Source organism: Oncorhynchus gorbuscha, linkage group LG21, assembly GCF_021184085.1.
Source record: "Oncorhynchus gorbuscha isolate QuinsamMale2020 ecotype Even-year linkage group LG21, OgorEven_v1.0, whole genome shotgun sequence".
Lineage (NCBI taxonomy): Eukaryota > Metazoa > Chordata > Actinopteri > Salmoniformes > Salmonidae > Oncorhynchus > Oncorhynchus gorbuscha.
Window position 1 is genome coordinate 29152593 of NC_060193.1, and position 21287 is coordinate 29173879.

The following is a 21287-nucleotide window of genomic DNA, read 5'->3' on the forward strand; positions in this document are numbered from 1 at the left end:
ACTAATACTAATTAGCATGCCAATCTATTTTGGCACTTGTCACACACATTCTTGAGGCTTGCTAAACTGGACTAAACTTCATAGGTAATGTTGTCTAATGTCTTTAGAGAAACACATTCATCTTTTATCTTTGCATCAGTCGACTCACATTAAAAAAATATATTTTTATTTTATCATTGGGAATTCAATGTTTTGGCATAAGTTCAACAAGTGTACATAAAAACTCTCAAATCCATATTTTCACTTTTTTTTATTAAAAGAAACAATTAAATAGCAACATGTATTCTCCTTCAAGTGTCTTTCAGGGATGACGAGTGTTAAATTGGGCCCAGTCCCTCCCATGCACAACCAAACAAAAGCAAACCAGTATCATTAAACACAACGTAGTCTTACTTTGTGGCAAACACACATGTCTGGTTTGAGACTAAACACAACATAACAATATTGGAATTCATCATACAATTCAACTCCATTGGGGCTGGTTTCCCAAGATGCAGATTAAGCCCAATCCTGTCCTAAAAAGCATGCTCAACAGAGATCTCTATTGAAAACACTTTAAATCCTGGAAAAGTGTTAATCTGAGCACTTTTAAACTGTATTGGCACTCTGATTTTAGGTGACATATTTTCAAGCGTATGAGGTGAAAACTGTTCATGTTGACATCTGGGAGCGGTGCCACCTATGCCATTACGGGTAGTGAACAGAGCATGGTGGTCTAGCGGTATATTCCGTTCACCAATGTAGTTGGTTTCCACTTCACAATGTTGTATCGGGAGACAGTGCAGACTTCGGTCATCAGTTAGTGTATTTCCAATGGCATACCAGTAAGAAAACACAATGGGGTTGGAATCAGGTTTAAAAGTAGTGTGTGCGCGCGTTCAAGGGGTTAGGGGGTCATGACTGGGGGGCTCTCTCTAACAAGTCTTTTTCAACAAATTCTTCCTTGAACACACAACAGCTCAGTTTTCTCTCTGTGGCTAATTGTGTGAGAGTCTCATATGGTCTGTCTGTTCCCAGTATGCAGGTAGAGGGGGTTACATCAGTTTGAGACAAGTCTACACTGAGGGGGCTCGTTCGAGTTTATTAGGTGCCAGGGGGCTCATTCGAGTTTATTAGGTGCCAGGGAAGAGCCAGTGGCCTGTCGTGCCTCCTTTCTTCACACAATAAAAGCTGCCCATCTCTGGGACACACGCTCCTTCACTTCTTCCTTTAATATAGCTTTCTCTCCTTTCCTTCCTTCCTCAAGTCCTTTTTCTCTGTCTAATCTTAGTAGCTGCTTTCATGGCCAGTCAGGATATAGAGGTTGCTCATTGCTGATGGGTCCTCTGTGGGGGTACTCTGAAGGACAATATCCCTATGGAAATGACAAAAGACAGCGTGATTCTTTTTCTCAAAATAACCTTTTGACCCCTTATGGGATCACACATAATGTGGTTTTCAAGATAACAGGCCAGCTCGAGTTTGGAGCATACCTGTTCGTCCCCAAGACCCGGAATACTCTGCTTTCGTCTGTAATCTCCTGCGTGACCTAAGATGAGTGTAAATGTATTTCAATGTTTCAGAGAGATAAAATACTTACAATGCAGATCAAGCATTTTTGGTTTGAATGAGCGCACAAGCGCATGGTGGAGAGAAGGCATTATAATCACCTCATTTGTGTGAAGACTCCTCCCTTTAAGACCATGCTTCCAGAAAGCCAGAACACTGTCCTGTAAACAAACTAGCCACACAACAGTAATGTCACAAAGGAATCTCCCACACATACAGTACGTGGTGTGTTAGGTGTAGCTACAGTACCTCACCCCTGTAGCTATGATTTGGTGCCGAATTGAGAACATTCTATGCAGTAAAGAATGATAATTGGGATTGAATGACGTTTTTACTTAGTGTTTCAATGGGGAAGTCAAAGACCAGTTCAAAAGCCAGCTCCTTGGAAGGAAGTCCTTGCAGGGTGACAATCTTCACAGTCTCTGTAAAAAATACCATTAGTATTGTACATTAAAGGGTAGGTAGTGATAATGATATTCCAGGGAGATAATATATTCCGATCGAGCTCCAATAGACTCACTCTCCAGTGCAATGAGAACCGTGTCTCTGTCCAGCTGTGTCGCCTGCACGGCTCCCGGTCCGGCTCCGACAGGCATACTCTCTGCACACGCACAAGACAGAAAGAGAGAAATAAAGATAATTATACAATTCCTCGACACAATGTTATATGGTTGAAATCCTGGCATCGAACATCTCTGTGCCACCTGGTGAAGAGTTTGGTGTGCCGTTCAACTCTACGATATCAAACTTCAGTTGCTGGTTGGTTGGCGGTTTCCCTTTCTCTGCAGTGCAGTCTCTCACACCAACACACAACTGTGGAAACTCATCTGTCACTAACACCAGAAGCTCAAAGATAGGGAGCGGATCTGGTAGACGTATGTCTATATGCTGAGAGAAGGAGAGGGAAGAAGAGAGCATAGGAGGATACATTTTACAAGTCTAATAGACACGGTTCATTGAAATCAATTGTAAAAAAAGTAATCATTTTAATAGCACAATATGGAGTTATGTCAGTACACACCTTGAGCTGCATAAATTTCTGCATGGGGTCATACCACAAGAGTAGAACCAGGCCTGATGGTACAGCCCCACACAGGAACGTGCTGTCTGTGTATGGGTTCCTTGCTGCGGCAGAGAGAGAGGGAGGGAGAAAGAGCAACTGAAAACACTTTGGGTCAATTTCATCAACTTTCTTGAACATATTGCAACGTCAAATTACACTTACCCACACTGCATCTTCGACAGTTTTTCGTGTCTGGTATCTTCACAGTTGCAGCATATTTCCTGCTGATGGACAAACATTTGAAAAACATTTGAAATTAGGAGATGCACATAAATTGAAGGCAAACTTAACCCGATAACATTCATCCACACTCACTCACTCACTCACTCACTCACTCACTCACTCACTCACTCACTCACTCACTCACTCACTCACTCACCACTCACTCACTCACTCACTCACTCACTCACCTCACCACCACTCACTCACTCACCCACTCACTCACTCACTCACTCACTCACTCACTCACTCACTCACCACTCACTCACTCACTCACTCACTCACTCACTCACTCACTCTACCTGGGGTTGATCCTCTCAGTGAGGCGGTTGGTACTGAGGGACAGGTGACTCTGTTTCTGCTGCTTGTGACCTCTCTGTTCAAACAGAGACATCAGACTGTGGGAGTACAGCTGGGAAGACTTCCCTGAAGATGGGGGTGGAGAGGGAAGGAATGGTAAGAACCAGTGTTCCAATTTAGCAGTTATTTTTCGAGCTTGCCTGGTACAATGGAACCAATGGAGTGCAAACCCCACCCACCTGGCAGTCAAAGTAGGCTCAAACAAACACTCAAATACTATTTGAACCCAGATCTGGTTTGGAGTAGTGTAGTTGATGGTGTAGGATCCTATGACCAATCGGATAGGTGTGTGATTGGGCGAACGAAAAATGGGGATCGATTGTCCTACCTGATACGGACATCAAAACGTTGTTCATGACATACAGCCAGGCACATCTCTGCGGGAGCAACTGTGGGGGAAGAGAGAGGTATTAGTGGTATGGTCAGGAATTCAACACGACTTCACCCTTTACCCTATTCATAAACGTCTGTGCCACTACCTTCTCCAGAGTGTCCTCGTGGAGCTCGTTGAGGTTGAGAGTATATACACCCTCCTCCGCACCCAGAATAAGGTACTGATCTGAGGAAGAGACAAGACCATGCCTTGGTTCATATTCTAGGTCGTATATTAGAACCTCATTTGAACCTTTTCAACCCTTTCTGCAAACCTACCTCTGGTTTTCGGGAGGATCCAGGTCACAGCGCAGTGGATCTTCAGAGGGCAACCATTGAAGACTTTGGAGAAACAGGCACCCATCTATTACACCAAAACAACATACTGTGTGTTGACCAATTCCGACATTACGGTAAAATAGGCATGGTTAGAATACTGAAATGTGTCCACTGTCCATCTACACAGAAGCAATGTTGCAGTGAGCATTCCACCAGGCGTTCGTTAGACCGACAGCCATTAGCTAGGTCTGTGTGTAAGCATGGGTTGTTAGTTGTCGGCGCAGCAGTGTCATTGGTCATGTCCCTGTACCGTAGGGCACATGCTGTTAGACTCGACCTCTGCACTTACATGGACTTGAGGGGTAGGAGGGAGTCCATGACAATCAGCTCTCTAGAAGTTAAAAGGGTTACACACAACAACAACAACAACAAAAAAAGAGGGGTAACTGTGTCGTTCAAATGGTAATGTTGTTTAAATGAATGGAGCAAAAACAGCAATGTAATGGGATCTGGCTGCTGTTTGGTTGACTATTCTGAATTCTCTCCTCCTATATTAATGTTACAAAAGGATTGTTTATTAAAATGAGATACAACTGGATGTTTTGAAACAGGCTATTAGGTTAACAAGCCACACACTTTTTGGTTAACAATCCACACACTTGCTGGTTAACAAACCACACACTTTTTTGGTTAAAAAACCACACACACATTTTGTCACTACGTCCCAGGGTTGGATTGAATGGCACTTTGCAACAGTTGCGTTGAAATTTCACTTCATCCCAAAGTGTCAGAATTGACATTGGATTTAACCCCAACCATGCCAACTATCGGCATCAGCACATACAGTATGGTTATGAAAGTAATGTACTCATATGTAGTGGGCCAACATTTTCCTGTGTTGTACACTCACAGAGTCCTCGGTCTTTCTCCTCAGTGTGCTCCACTCTGGAGAGAGAGAGGTTTCCCTGCTCGGAGAGGCCACTCCCCCTGTCTTCTTCTCCCCCGCCTGCACGGCGCTCCCCTCAGAAACACTGGGGTCACTGCACCACTGTCTGCTGATGTCCTGGGTAGCAGAACACCTGGCCAAGACTAGAGAACCACACGAGAGGAGGAGAGATGGGAGAACCCATTTGTCATGTTGAGACATGTTGTCAATCTTAGCATGAATGAGAAAAGCTACAATGATTCGGATTACAACACACAGAAGATATACTGTATCATCGAACGTATTACGATTGCATTAGAAAACACTGAACACTCGTCAAATATTCACGTCAACATATAATCTCGGGACCCAGAACCAAATCAGTTGTCATGACAGATTGACAGATAACCTGGAAACATTTACTCTTTGTGTGTGGAAGTTCAGTACCTGACATGGAGTTGTTGGGTGTGGAGTCGGGCCCCAGGGTGGAGCTGGGGCGGAGGGTGAGGTCCTTGTCCTCCAGGGTGGGACAGAAGGAGCTGATGGCAGGCAGGGAGGCTGTGGAAGGGCTGAACAACCCACTCTTCCTCCCACCTTTACCCCCCTACACAACCAAAGACAATAGACAAAACACCATCATATAATGCAATAGGAAATAGCTGAACGGTCAAAAGGATTGTCTTCATGTATTGCATTACACTATTTCAGAAGGAACTCTTTGTTTTCTTGGGGTTGTGTTATTGGCACTTACGTCAGTAGATGGCACTCTTTTGATGGTTAAGCTCCTGAAATAGTCAATGGTAATGTTGTTACTGAAGCACTCTGTGGTAAATCAAAGGTAAATCAGATTTGCTTTCCATGTGGGATACTTGCTGTCACAGTCAATAAACTGACATGGGCTCAATTGTGTTGGATCTTAATAGGACAAGATTTGGAGCAGGGCAGGTTCAATGGATTGTAAAAACACAACTTGTCTATCACACTCGATCAACTTCAAATCCAAGATGGCAGCGTGTCAAGTCGTTTGTCTGTGACTAGTACATTTTAACCTACTAATAATCTATTTATTTATGGTTGCGTAACTTCGTTATTACTTGTAGTTTTTCATGTTGTCTGTCTGTAAATTTTTTGTAATGACTTGGTGCTGTCTATCTTGGCCAGGGCACTCTTGAAAAAGAGATTTTCATCTCAATGAGCCCTTCCTGGTTAAATAAAGGTTAAATAATTATTTTTTACATTTAATTTAAAATATGCATACCAAACATGAAAAGCTAATCATTTAAATGTAAATAAACAAACTTGCTTCATTGATAAAAGTTGCCACAGGGTAGAATAGTGTTGAATAGTGTTTTTACAATGGGGGGGGGGGGGGTCTGCAGGCCTACCTCAGCTGCAGAGCTTCCTCCACACATTCTAACAGGCTCCTGAAATAGGAAGACAACATGCTAATGTCTCTATGGAGCCACTTGTTCTGTGTACATGATGTGACAGAGCACTGCCTGTTCTGTGACAATAGGAGCGTTGCAGCCAGTGTTCTCTCTCGATGAGGAAGCAAACTTTTCCTTTTACTGCAAATATGAGTCTATTAATAATGCATTGGGAGTTTTTTCAATGTTTTTCCCCTCTCTCGTGGGGATGTCACATCCATGGCCACACAAACACCGATAGTAGATTTGAGATAATGCTCTGAAATACTATGTCTTTGATGTAATGCTACTAGATTTGAGAAAATTGGTGAGGAAGAGGAGCATCTTACGGTGATTCAGTTTCATCTTCTGAGAGGTCCCAATCGTCTTCATACGAGCTTTGCTGAAATATGACCAAAAAACATCAACAACATACACATTCATAGTATCCCTTTTAATAACATCTTAAAACTATGCCATACAAGAACTCATACATCTCGTAAACACACTTCCCCAAATAGCCATTCTATGTTGAATTGACCTCTAACCCCCTACATGTCAAACACAGGAAATAAATGTCACTCACCATATCAGGATAAGGCTCTGTGACTTTCCTCAACGGGGGCCCAAACTTCATTTGGTCAACTAAGGCAAGCACAGCTTAGTTAACCATGAGGAAAAGTTACAATTAAATACAAAGTATGTACTTATAATTACTAGCTGCTGATACAAAACACGTTTTATGTGATTCATTTTTACTATCATGTATTATCACTTGCTATATATTCCAATCGATTGGTAAACTACTTTCTTGCTCAGGGGCACACTCTCACAGGCTATATCACACACCACAACCTCAATCATGTGTTGAAAGTACTACCATTGGCTTCAGGCAACTCACCGCACTGCTCACCCCAGAAAACCTATTGTAATGCCCATTCACAATGACTCACCACACCCCTTTCCACAAACATGCCCGAGAACCTATTGTATTTGCATAAGAGACGAGTCACAACACCCCTCCCCACTCCCACCATCTTTGTTGACATGCTTGTCTATATATACGCTTTTTGTCCCAGGCTGCTGTAGAGCGGCCGCATTGTCCACCATCACCGCACCCTGTGTATGCTGTAATCCCACTGATAGGAGACATAACAATAGTTCCTCAGTCATTCCTCCTTGCCTCCCCCACCTCCTCGCCTCCCCCACCTCCTCCTCACACGTGGGACGCCAGGCACGTCAGAGTCATGGCAGAAAGGGGACATGGCATGTGCGGACAGTGCCACCTCTATGCGTCCCTCTGTGTTGGGTGACCGTGTGACTTGGTGACTTCATCTCCCCCTTCAAGTCTCAATGGGCGTCTTGTAACAGGAGTCAGGACCCCAAGAGTCTTGTGTTGCGTGTTGCTCTGCTCTCCTACCTCGTCCCCAATTCCATACATTAAGCCAGCAAAGGTAATGTTGACCTCAACTCTCCAAGTACGCGCGATACACAAGGATAGACGGATGCACGGACGCACGCACGCACGCGCACACACACACACACCCTCTCTAACTATAGATGAATTATTGTGGACGGATGTACAGTCAAAGCCCATGTACAGTGTTCAGGGAACAAGACCCTCATTGATGTTGGTTTTGATGGTTTTGCAAATAGAACTTCGATAACCCTTTTCACAAATTGTAGTGATGATGTCATGCGTGGGCTGATGATGATGCTTCAGTGTCATAATTGTGTAGGGATTTGAAGACTCACACTGCTCTTCAGACAGAGTCCTCTCCACGGGCAGGTGTTTCCCTGCAGACTGGATCTTATCAGGAGCAGCTTCTACATTCTGCAGACAAACACACGCACACGCACACACATAATAAATCACACTAGGAACAAGCAATGTTCCTGAGAGTTCTGGGTGATGGCCATGCATGTGCGTCTGTCTGTCTATTGTCACCTAATCCTCACCTCCATGTCGTTATCATCCATGCCGTGTGTGGAGTGGAGGTCCGGGTTGTTGGCCATGTCCAGCAGCTCAATGATCAGGTTACGAGTCAGTAGCTGGGTCACAAACGGATGCTGGGGATACGACAACAGATTTTTTTTATTTTAATTTTTATGTAAAAGCTCTACATCAATAAATAACTTCATCATTAATTTCCTTGATCTCTCACAGCTCCTGAGGCCCTGTTAGGGGTCCCTATTAGCTATAGACATGAATACAGGATTGCTATGCTTTTAGCACCTCAGTCAGAGGCTCTAGTCCAGAGGCTCTGTCTATAATGGCGGTGAATGTTGATCGCCATCCAGGGTCTTTTCATGAATGTTTCCTCCGCTGGTTTATAGAGAGAGAGAGAGAGAGAGAGAGAGAGGGGAAAGCAACGTGCTCTCAGCGGTGTATCGAAGTGTACCTGCAGTAAAGTCTCGGACGACGGTCTCTTCCTGGGGTTCTTAATGAGGGACATCTTCACAAAGCTCTGGAACCCCGCAGACCTGCAGAGAGAGGAGGGAGGGAGGGAGATGAGACAGCAAAAAAAAATGCATATAAACATATTGAGAAATATGGAGAATATCAATGCTGCATTCAAAGAACAGTCTTGTGTCAGGAGGATGCTTTCGGAGAAGAGGTATTTCACATACAGTATGATGCATGGTGAGGTGGCTGAATTGTTCAGGGAATGTGGTGTGCTCATGTCCATCTCACCACTTGGTCTTGTCCTTGAGCCTGGGTGGCTGGAAGCTGCTTTTCGACATTAACATCAAGGCTCTGGAACATAGTTTGAATAGTTTGAAATGTTAACACGGTGGAAATCCTAGCCTTCTTCATAGATCTGTTTATTGTGTGCCTTGGCCAGCTCCTTTGTCCTTCGCTGACATGTCTGCCATAACGACAAACACTCCAGAGGCGGTTTCCAAAAGCACAAACAGACCTGCTCCCAGGCTTGAGATTTTTGTTGTTGTCGTCACCTACAAAGCTATGATACCAGATTGGATTCAGAGGTATGTGGATAGCCCGCGAAATGCAACACAGCACAAATATATATCCATCATCATTTATTTTCAGTGGACTTATTGTGGCTTTAGAGTGAATGAAAAGGGGATGGAAACTATTTATTGTTGATGTTAAAGGCTAGAGTCTAGAGGGGACTGGTACGGAGTCTGCCTGTCTCTGTCTGTGTCTGTGTCTCTGTCTGTGTCTGTGTCTGGATCTCTGCCTTTCTGTGCCTGGATCTCTGCCTCCGTCTCAGTTTGTGTCTGTAACTCCGCCCTTTGTCTCAGGGCTCACCTCATAGGGTGGAGGTCAAACATGGGCGGCTGGAGCTCTGCCAGCTCGATGGCCGTGATGCCCACCGCCCAGATGTCACACAGATGGTTGTACCCGCCCTTTTTCTCCACTGCTGCCACCTCCGGTGCCATCCTGGCATGGGTACATAAACACCAGTCAGGTGAAATGGGAGATTGGGGGTTATGAATTATGATGTGGTTATAATGCATTATAGGACTTGTCATAAGGACATACGGCCACCTCATAAAGTGTCTCATAGCCACCCTGAAAGAACACATCCAGAGAAGGAAACGTATGACTACTGTAAGACGTATCAGTGTCAGCATAAATAAGCACTGAAGTATATCGTTTTCAATGAGTCATAACGTTGAATGGTCGTGGTTTGAGCCCAGTTATCTTACCAGTAGGGAGTTCCTATAAAAGACTTCCTCTTGGCCACAGAAGCACTGATCTCTGCAGCAACTCCAAAATCGGCTGCATGGAAACAGAGATGGCAGTTTGGTGGCAGGGGGAGACAGAATGCAGAATCCAATATGTCTTGTGAGTGGTTTATTTTTACCCACGCTAGTTAACCTCAAAGTTATCACAGACAATGTATATGAGTGAGTGAGGGAGTGAGTGAGTGAGTGAGTGTGATTGATGGTATAGAATAGATGTTCACTGACCCAGTTTGACATCTCCTCGTTCTGTGATAAGGATATTTGCTCCCTATAGACAGATGGACAGACACACACACGCACACGCACACACACACACACACACACACACACACACACACACACACACACACACACACACACACACACACACACACACACACAAAGATATGAGCTCACAAAGATTCCGATCCGAGCCATTCACTGACAATAACATACCGGAATGTCAAAATGATACCTTTATGTCTCTATGCATTTTACTTGTTTCGTGCAGGTGGTACAAGCCCTGTTGAAAAACAAAAACACAGAAACAGTTTGACAAATCTCTCAATCTCATCCTCAGTTCACCACACAAGCCCATAGAGACAGACACAACACAACAGTGTGCAACAATCACAAAGTGTTGACACGAATAAGGGAGGTAATGTTATGTTGCTGTGCTGTGTGTATGGTGTCACGAAACATGCTGCATTGCTTTCCTGTGGTTAGAAACACATGATTATACCAGTGACGTGTATTGAAGGATTCCAAAGAGAAGCCAGCCTTCCCCAAAGAATAGACAAAGAAAGAAAAAATATATATATATATTTTTTCTCTCTGTGTTTCATCCTTTTTCTTCAATTCGCAGGAGGTTGAATGTATCTCACTGGAGAAAACAACAGAGCGAGCGAAACAGCGCCCCTCTGTCTCTGGATCTGTAAGCCATCTATCTGATACTGTCTGGTCAAAAAGAGTATGACATTGATGCCGCTCGTCGCATTGAATGTAAGGGAAGCCAGCGAGGATTCAGTTCAGCATTGAGCTGAACTGAGAGAGCTCAACTGTGAATGATCCTGGAGCACCAAAAACAAAGTGTCAAGTTAAATAAAGGTTAAAAATGTTTTTATAAATTAAATATAAAGAGCCCAGTGGATTTTGCTTCACACAACTCACAAGCCAAGCGTCATTTACAGAAACAACTTGAATTGTTGCATCTCGTAGTGTCGTTGTCCTCTGGTGGCTAGCTAAAATCATCCCTTTCCTAAATGAATTATGGACTGGCCAATGATTAATACAGAGATTCTGATCCAACCATAAATTCATATTGTGCCCCTGGCCTGAGAGGATGGAAGTTCAATATGTAGCTAGATGTAGTAGGCTAATGTTAACTAGCTGGTCTGGCGCATCGTTGTCCATGAAAAGAAGTCAGGGTAGCGATCAAGCATTTTAGCCAGGTTGCCTAGGACAACAATTTTTTTAAAGTGTGTACTGTATGACAGAGTCATGAAAGAAAGGAGGATGACATTGGCATTTCTGGGTGAGTCAACTTGTTTTTGTCTACTTGCAAGCTCACGCATACACACACACACAGAAATCAGAACCATGGACAGCCACATCATATTTAGTTTACGTTGATTGGACTAAATAGTTTTTTGGTATCTTTTAGTTGTAATTACTAGACTAAGCATAGGTGATTTGATGATGTTGAAGTTGAAATGGTGCTGGAATAGTGGAGGCAGCTCCTGTTTTCTTTGCAACTTGCGGTAACACTCTGTGGTTCTAAATGAAGAGTTGTTTACTGGTCAGAAAATGTTGGAAACATTAACTTGCTTGACCATGCAGTAGTAGGTCATGTAACTGTCTGTTTGTGGACTTCTGGTTTAATGATGAAACCAAGGTGTGGTTGAATTTATTCTGCCACGGTGTCTTCTTATTGTCTCGGCCTTTATATCAGGATAAAAAAGGGATATGAACCACCAGCTTATAGAACAAACAACGCAATTATCACAACACATAGGTTGTAATGTTGTTTTTTGTCCTGGCTTGGCTTCCGCAGTGATTCTATCCACACACTGCTACTGGATTATACTGTGACCGTCTGTCCCAGTTAGGAAAGTGACAGAGCTCATCACTTATAGTACATCCCTGGGCTGACTAACCTGCAGGGTTTCTCGGCAGATGTAGGCTATCTGCTTCTCCTTTAAGGGCCCAGTCACTGTGGAAATACCAGTAGAGACCTTAGATTAATGGCCAGACAAGAGAGGAAGGACAATACATGGCTATAAGGTAAGGTCAGTTCAGTTGTAGCAATACATACCGTGGTAAATGTCTTGTAACGACCCCCCTCCACAGTACTCCATACATATCCACAATTTAGTGTTTCTGCAAAAGAATGGGAGATAACACACTTTGACTACCAGTCGGGAATGCATTTTTGTAACCAATTACTATGAACTTCGTTGTAGAGGAGAACTGAGTAGGGACTGTTTTGCCATCCAAACAAATCGCAATGTTATCTGACCTTGAAATGTTACAGAGTTAACATTCAGACGTTCTAAAAGGACTAAGATAAAAAGGTAAAAACCTTCATCAAAATAATTTGAGACAGTGTGCGCACGCACGCACGCACGCACGCACGCACGCACGCACGCACACACACACACACACACGTTTAATTCTGTGTGTATGCATGCGCTTGTTAGTGACCATATTTGATCAACAACCGAGCTTTTTGTGTGTATAACGTTCATTTTGAGAGCCACAATTTCTGTAGTGTGGGAGAGAATGCTGCATTCTAAGTCCTAGAAGTGGGCGTTTGAGGTAAGAGCGTTCCCGAGTGGCACAATGAGTGAGTAGCGCAGTGGTCTAAGGCACTGATTCGCAGTGCTAGGAGGCGCCACTACAGACCCTGGTTCGATCACGGGCGATATCACAACCGGCCGTGATCTAGAGTCCCATAGAGCGGCGCACAATTGGCCCAGTGTCGTCCGGGTTAGGGGAAGGTTTGGCCGGGGTAGGCCGTCATTGTAGAATAAGAATTTGTTCTAAACTGACTTGCCTAGTTAAATAAAAAGAGTGGAATTCAACACATCCAAGAACACTCACAATCCAAGGAATTCCACAGATGGACGTGGAACTCTCATGAGAACTCTCATAGCCCTTTCAAGCTTAACATCCTTATCATTTATCGCCCTCCAGGTCCCCTCGGAGAGTTCATCAATGAGCTTGATGCATTGATAAGCTCCTTTCCTGAGGACGGCTCACCTCTCACAGTTCTGGGCGACTTTAACCTCCCCACATCTACCTTTGACTCATTCCTCTCTGCCTCCTTCTTTCCACTCCTCTCCTCTTTTGACCTCACCCTCTCACCTTCCCCCCCTACTCACAAGGCAGGCAATACGCTCGACCTCATCTTTACTAGATGCTGTTCTTCCACTAACCTCATTGCAACTCCCCTCCAAGTCTCCGACCACTACCTTGTATCCTTTTCCCTCTCGCTCTCATCCAACACTTCCCACACTGCCCCTACTCGGATGGTATCGCGCCGTCCCAACCTTCGCTCTCTCTCTCCCGCTACTCTCTCCTCTTCCATCCTATCATCTCTTCCCTCTGCTCAAACCTTCTCCAACCTATCTCCTGATTCTGCCTCCTCAACCCTCCTCTCCTCCCTTTCTGCATCCTTTGACTCTCTATGTCCCCTATCTTCCAGGCCGGCCCGGTCCTCCCCTCCCGCTCCATGGCTTGACAACTCATTGCGAGCTCACAGAACAGGGCTCCGGGCAGCCGAGCAGAAATGGAGGAAAACTCGCCTCCCTGCGGACCTGGCATCCTTTCGCTCCCTCCTCTCTACATTTTCCTCCTCTGTCTCTGCTGCTAAAGCCACTTTCTACCACTCTAAATTCCAAGCATCTGCCTCTAACCCTAGGAAGCTCTTTGCCACCTTCTCCTCCCTCCTGAATCCTCCTCCCCCCCCCCTCCTCCCTCTCTGCAGATGACTTCGTCAACCATTTTGAAAAGAAGGTCGACGACATCCGATCCTCGTTTGCTAAGTCAAACGACACCGCTGGTTCTGCTCACACTGCCCTACCCTGTGCTCTGACCTCTTTCTCCCCTCTCTCTCCAGATGAAATCTCGCGTCTTGTGACGGCCGGCCGCCCAACAACCTGCCCGCTCGACCCTATCCCCTCCTCTCTTCTCCAGACCATTTCCGGAGACCTTCTCCCTTACCTCACCTCGCTCATCAACTTATCCCTGACCGCTGGCTACGTCCCTTCCGTCTTCAAGAGAGCGAGAGTTGCACCCATTCTGAAAAAACCTACACTCGATCCCTCCGATGTTAACAACTACAGACCAGTATCCCTTCTTTCTTTTCTCTCCAAAACTCTTGAACGTGCCGTCCTTGGTCAGCTCTCCCGCTATCTCTCTCAGAATGACCTTCTTGATCCAAATCAGTCAGGTTTCAAGACTAGTCATTCAACTGAGACTGCTCTTCTCTGTATCACGGAGGCGCTCCGCACCGCTAAAGCTAACTCTCTCTCCTCTGCTCTCATCCTTCTAGACCTATCGGCTGCCTTCGATACTGTGAACCATCAGATCCTCCTCTCCACCCTCTCCGAGTTGGGCATCTCCGGCGCGGCCCACGCTTGGATTGCGTCCTACCTGACAGGTCGCTCCTACCAGGTGGCGTGGCGAGAATCTGTCTCCTCACCACGCGCTCTCACCACTGGCGTCCCCCAGGGCTCTGTTCTAGGCCCTCTCCTATTCTTGCTATACACCAAGTCACTTGGCTCTGTCATAACCTCACATGGTCTCTCCTATCATTGCTATGCTGACGACACACAATTAATCTTCTCCTTTCCCCCTTCTGATGACCAGGTGGCGAATCGCATCTCTGCATGTCTGGCAGACATATCAGTGTGGATGACGGATCACCACCTCAAGCTGAACTTCGGCAAGACGGAGCTGCTCTTCCTCCCGGGGAAGGACTGCCCGTTCCATGATCTCGCCATCACGGTTGACAACTCCATTGTGTCCTCCTCCCAGAGCGCTAAGAACCTTGGCGTGATCCTGGACAACACCCTGTCGTTCTCAACTAACATCAAGGCGGTGGCCCGTTCCTGTAGGTTCATGCTCTACAACATCCGCAGAGTACGACCCTGCCTCACACAGGAAGCGGCGCAGGTCCTAATCCAGGCACTTATCATCTCCCGTCTGGATTACTGCAACTCGCTGTTGGCTGGGCTCCCTGCCTGTGCCATTAAACCCCTACAACTCATCCAGAACGCCGCAGCCCGTCTAGTGTTCAACCTTCCCAAGTTCTCTCATGTCACCCCGCTCCTCCGCTCTCTCCACTGGCTTCCAGTTGAAGCTCGCATCCGCTACAAGACCATGGTGCTTGCCTACGGAGCTGTGAGGGGAACGGCACCTCAGTACCTCCAGGCTCTGATCAGGCCCTACACCCAAATAAGGGCACTGCGTTCATCCACCTCTGGCCTGCTCGCCTCCCTACCACTGAGGAAGTACAGTTCCCGCTCAGCCCAGTCAAAACTGTTCGCTGCTCTGGCTCCCCAATGGTGGAACAAACTCCCTCACGACGCCAGGACAGCGGAGTCAATCACCACCTTCCGGAGACACCTGAAACCCCACCTCTTTAAGGAATACTTAGGATAGGATAAAGTAATCCTTCTCACCCCCCCCCTTAAAATATTTAGATGCACTATTGTAAAGTGGCTGTTCCACTGGATGTCATAAGGTGAATGCACCAATTTGTAAGTCGCTCTGGATAAGAGCGTCTGCTAAATGACTTAAATGTAAATGTAAATGTAAATGAAGTGTAACATTAGACAAGCCTAAACGTGTACCTGTGATAGCTGCCGAAATAGGCCACAATGTTCTTGTGCTTGCATTCCTTCATCATAGTGATCTCCTGCTGGATGGATGTGATGTCATCACCTGAACAGGGAGCATGCAGGTCACATGACCAAACTAAGACACAGATATACAGTGAGGGAAAAAAGTATTTGATCCCCTGCTGATTTTGTACGTTTGCCCACTGACAAAGAAATGATCCGTCTATAATTTTAATGGTAGGTTTATTTGAACAGTGAGAGACAGAATAACAACAAAAAAAATCCAGAAAAACGCATGTCAAAAATGTTATAAATCGATTTGCATTTAATTGAGGGAAATAAGTATTTGACCCCCTCTCAATCAGAAAGATTTCTGGCTCCCAGGTGTCTTTTATACAGGTAACGAGCTGAGATTAGGAGCACACTATTAAAGGGAGTGCTCCTAATCTCAGTTTGTTACCTGTATAAAAGACACCTGTCCACAGAAGCAATCAATAAATCAGATTCCAAACTCTCCGCCATGGCCAAGACCAAAGAGCTCTCCAGGGATGTCAGGGACAAGATTGTAGACCTACACAAGGCTGGAATGGGCTACAAGATCATCGCCAAGCAGCTTGGTGAGAAGGTGACAACAGTTGGTGCGATTATTCGCAAATGGAAGAAACACAAAATAACTGTCAATTTCCCTCGGTCTGGGGCTCCATGCAAGATCTCACCTCGTGGAGTTGCAATGATCACAAGAATGGTGAGGAATCAGCCCAGAACAACACAGGAGGATCTTGTCAATGATCTCAAGGCAGCTGGGACCATAGTCACCAAGAAATCAATTGGTAACACACTACGCTGTGAAGGACTGAAATCCTGCAGCTCCCGCAAGGTCCCCCTGCTCAAGAAAGCACATATACATGCCCGTTTGAAGTTTGCCAATGAACATATGAATGATTCAGAGGACAACTGGATGAAAGTGTTATGGTCAGATGAGACCAAAATGGAGCTATTTGGCATCAACTCAACTCGCCGTGTTTGGAGGAGGAGGAATGCTGCCTATGACCCCAAGAACACCATCCCCACCGTCAAACATGGAGGTGGAAACATTATGCTTTGGGGGTGTTTTTCTGTTAAGGGGACAGGAGAAATTCACCGCATCAAAAGGGACGATGGACGGGGCCATGTACCGTCAAGTCTTGGATGAGAACCTCCTTCCCTCAGCCAGGGCATTGAAAATGGGTTGTGGATGGGTATTCCAGCATGAAAATGACCCATATCACACGGCCAAGGCAACAAAGGAGTGGATCAAGAAGAAGCACATTAAGGTCCTGGAGTGGCCTACCATTAAAATTACAGACGGATCATTTCTTTGTCAGTGGACAAACGTACAAAATCAGCAGGGGATCAAATACTCCCCCCCCTCACTGTAGGCCATTTCCTGACATCTCAACACTAATACTGATACTAGTACTAGAACTACTAGCTACTTCTACTACTAGCCTACTGCTGCTAGTAGTAGTAGTTAACTGTGTCACACACACACACAATAGATTGTCTCCAAAGACTTAAGAATGTACTACACAAAGCATACAGGAAGGCAAAACATGTAAGAAATAACCCATAATACAGGCCTGACAAGTCTGGTCACATACCAGGATCCAGTTTGACTATTTTGATGGCTGCCATTGCCGAACTCTTGATGTTGCGAGCCTGAAAGAAAGGGTGAACTGTGAGTGATTAATACTGTGATCTTTATACAGGGAATACAGACTACAGAATGACATGTCCATGGATTAGTCAGCAGTACATAGGCCTACAGCACTAGACAGCTACATCCGGGAGAGTGAAACACTAAACCATCAGCAAGCAGTTTCCTCGAAGCAATTGCATCAAATTGCTGACAGCTCATCACAATCGTTCTATTTACAACAGTCAATTAGCTGTTTACAACCATTTAATTTTTCTATTTTATCTCCCACAATTTCGAACTCTAAATACAATTTCTTTGTATTGGCAATGGAAAACATAACAGCTAATGCAATTAAATCACAAAATATCTAGATTTATATAGTTATGAGAGTCCTATTTGTGAAATTCAAGGGAAAAGTCATTTTTTGGGGGGCCAAAATGCAATTTTCTCTGTAACCCATTCCTAACTGCATTTTCATCTCAGTTTGGAGATCTGCCACATTCCTCCCATCACTATAGGAAGCCCCGGGCATCCATTCAAAACCCAAACCCCCTAGTCAGCCATCTTGACGATAAAAGAAACAATATTAGACCCTGGTCTGGCCGGGCTGTTCGCATGCTGCCTCTGACCTTCAGCTTCACCTTGTAGAAATGCAACAGCAGGAGACAGAGACAGGGGCTGCTGGGGACACTATAGTAGTGAGAGGTATTTCCTACACAGTCCCGGGTTGTATCTGAAATGACACCCTATTCCCTCTATAGTGCACTACTTGTGACCAGGGCCCGCATCAAAAGTGGTGCACTGTATAGGGAATAGTGTGCCACTTCAGACGCAGACCCAGAGCTTTAAGTGTCATGCTCAGTGACATGGTCTATGTCAGGGGCGTAAGAGAGAGAGCAAGGGGAAAAGTCCCTGGCTTTGAATCCAGAGGATGTTGTTTACAATGTCCATCCGACGTTCGTCCGTCATTTCCTCTCGTTTTATCCTTTAAAAACATGGATTGCTCCCTTTCTTTCTGACAGGTCAAACGGTGAAGTGACGTCAGGTCGTAAAGGCCCTTAACTCTATGCCCGACAAATATAGAATCAACCAATGGTCGATCAGATTGCCTGTAGACAAAACCTGAAGCTTGGCTACACTGACTTCCTGTTTTTTTCCTGTTATAACAGAGCACTTCCTGTGACTAAAGTGACAGTAATGTCTCTTTAAGGTTCGCCAAAGGCAGCATGAAATAACAGTGTGTTGTGGGATAAAGTTCACAGACAGTGGTAATGAAAATAAAACTTCATCACTTTGATCATAGTTCCAAAAGTAGTTATTTCTCAGGGCTTGATGATTGAAATTCCACACAATAAAAACACAGACGTCTTTTCCCTGCTTTTCCATACGATCATTCGGAAGTATGTTGCACTAAACTGGCCTCAAGACATTATTGATATTCAGTGAGAGACAGATCCGCACAACTGCAACAAACAGCACAAATGGAAATGTGTGTGTGTGTGTGTGTGTGTGTGTGTGTGTGTGTGTGTGTGTGTGTGTGTGTGTGTGTGTGTGTGTGTGTGTGTGTGTGTGTGTGTGTGTGTGTGTGTGTGTGTGTGTGTGTGTGTGTGTGTGTGTGTGTGTGTGTGTGTGTGTGTGTGTGTGTGTGTGTGTGATGTAACTTGCAATAACAAACGACCAACAGCCCACAGTGTGACAGTGATGACTGGGCATTGCAGTGCTGCTGCTGCTTTGTGAAACATATTTCTGTTCTGTGGGTTTCCCCTACCATCGAACCTCAGGTAATCTCAGTCAGGTCACAGGTCACAAGTTTATAACCATGAATGTACATACGTATGACTCCTCAACCTGTCTTTGGCATAGTTTCACTAGACTACAAGACAAAAATAACTACTCACTTGTAAAAGCAACCTCCCACTGAGGTCTTTGAGATGAATATCAGGGCTACTTTTGAGGCATGAAATCCATGCTTTCTTGTTTGACAAAGCCTTCATTCTTTATTTACGTAACTGCAACAGGTCACACACTTGAGAGCAGAAGCCTCAGCTGAGTAGCTGAAGAGTTTCCTGGATCTTGTGAACAATGGTCATCTAATGAATGTCCACAGAGTCAGAGAGCCCACTAGGTCACATGGCCAGTGGTTTGACCCCTGACCTCCACGGAGCTCCAGTATGGCTGGAGAAACAGAACAGTGGAGGAGAGGAGGAGAACAGCGAGGTAGTGGGAGGTGATAATAGGCCATTGTCTATGGGACAGTAGCAGTTTCTCCATTCACAGCAGGCAGGCAGGCAGGCAGGCAGGCAGGCAGGCAGGCAGGCAGGCAGGCAGGCAGGCAGGCAGGCAGGCAGGCAGGCAGGCAGGCAGGCAGGCAGGCCCGGGCAGTGACATGGCACTAAGGCATGGCAGGGGTTGTACAACATTATATAACTTCAAGATTGAGTGAAACAGAGGACATGTCTTGGGGACATTTTGAATTATTCATATTCATAAAACATTAGCCCAAAAGTTAACAATTGTGCTTGCAGTAAATGTTGCCTGTTGTACCTGTTTTACTTTTGTAGTCTATTGGATACCAAATGTATCTGGGGGGGCACATAGCAATTTGAGTCTGTTGCTCTTGCAGGATGCATGTATTTTACATTCAGGGTGGGATCACAGGATGTTTTTTTTATCCTGCAGCTCACATCACGAAGTCAAAATAGACGAGACTGACTGAAAAAGACCTTTATCGATAGTCAAGATACATAAAACATAAATGCTGATAAATGTCACAGTGCCCTTCAGACTAGATTTCTTGTAACATCCCCTGGTCTTAAAAAGGTGATCTATGAAGTCAGTTATTCTACCTTCATGAAAAAAAAAAACAGCACAAAATGAGAGTATATTACAGAGAAGTTTATAGTATTGCTGAGAGAGCTAATAAAAAGTTAGAATGAAATGCCTTGAGCCTTGATAAATGTTCCTGTAGTGGCCTTGGTCGTTATGGATGTTGAACTAATTGACCAGCCCTGATGCTATCCCAAGCCTGATTATGAATACTGAACAGCAGAAGATGTACTACCTACCAGTAGTTTATGGGCATACCCATAGGCACTAAAGACATCATTAAGATGAGGGCTTATTGACTATCCCCGCATTATTCTCACATAGCAGTCACACTTGCAGGGGCGCCATACCCAACATTTGACCAGTTATTGGTTACCTGCATACACATGATTTGTTGAATGGTCATACATAAAGTTTAACATAGATTATGTTAAGAGCGTTAATTTATGGTGGCTGTGCTTCTATCCACTTTTGAATGTTTAGAGCCTGTCAACATAAAATTCAATAAAATGTCCCATTGTGGAATACAGGAAGGAAAAAACGTTAATTAACAGCTAGGCTACGTTGGTTTAATGACTTGGCATGTTAATTAAAACGCATACATACGCATACGTGCGAACTGATATTTCCCCCCCACTCACGACTCACCTTGAACACATCTCCGTACGTGCCACTCCCAATACGATGAATTAACTCGTAATCATTCAACGGGTCCAAAAACGAGACTCCAATAGTAGTATCCATGCCTGCAGACATAACTGCGTCTGGTCACTCACGCACGTTGATATCCACTCATGACAACAATACATACAGCGAATCAACAACTGGACGCGCGGTATAGTTGCAGTAATCCCAGGGGTGCTGTCTCGATGAAATACTATTACACGACTCTTCTGACCAAGCAAATATAACTGATAGCCTGACAGAATGGATATTGATTACGCCAGACACCACAGATACCCTTCTTCAGAGTCATTCATGTTACCCGAGGCGAGCCCGCCAGATCATGCAAAGTCAAGTGATCTCAAATCTCAAGTCGACTATAGGCGCATGTCGGAATTTTCCTGGT

General features: G+C 45.0%; 1 protein-coding gene across 5 annotated transcripts; it reads right to left on the reverse strand.

Annotated features, from left to right (window-relative positions):
• Positions 1-231: 231 nt before the first annotated feature.
• On the reverse strand, positions 232-21248 carry LOC124008537 (mitogen-activated protein kinase kinase kinase kinase 2-like). 5 transcript variants are annotated; one of them, XM_046319883.1, is made up of 32 exons: positions 20867-21248; positions 17355-17412; positions 15727-15817; positions 12183-12247; positions 12025-12080; positions 10344-10391; positions 10115-10157; positions 9851-9923; positions 9450-9581; positions 8868-8930; positions 8575-8656; positions 8132-8242; positions 7928-8006; positions 6759-6817; positions 6523-6575; positions 6152-6190; positions 5518-5551; positions 5214-5370; positions 4752-4930; positions 4191-4232; positions 3842-3926; positions 3670-3749; positions 3519-3579; positions 3133-3256; positions 2774-2832; positions 2570-2673; positions 2253-2436; positions 2069-2149; positions 1884-1970; positions 1650-1720; positions 1473-1528; positions 232-1354 (listed from the first exon to the last, which is right to left on the reverse strand). In XM_046319883.1, exons 1-32 carry the CDS (start codon positions 20972-20974, stop codon positions 1267-1269), a joined length of 2652 nt encoding a protein of 883 aa, XP_046175839.1. In that variant the 5' UTR covers positions 20975-21248; the 3' UTR covers positions 232-1266. The 5 variants fall into 5 exon arrangements, with proteins under 5 accessions (XP_046175839.1, XP_046175838.1, XP_046175840.1 ...); XM_046319882.1 differs by having other exon boundaries at positions 2774-2835; XM_046319884.1 differs by lacking the exon at positions 20867-21248 and adding an exon at positions 19291-19429 and having other exon boundaries at positions 2774-2835.
• Positions 21249-21287: the final 39 nt, after the last annotated feature.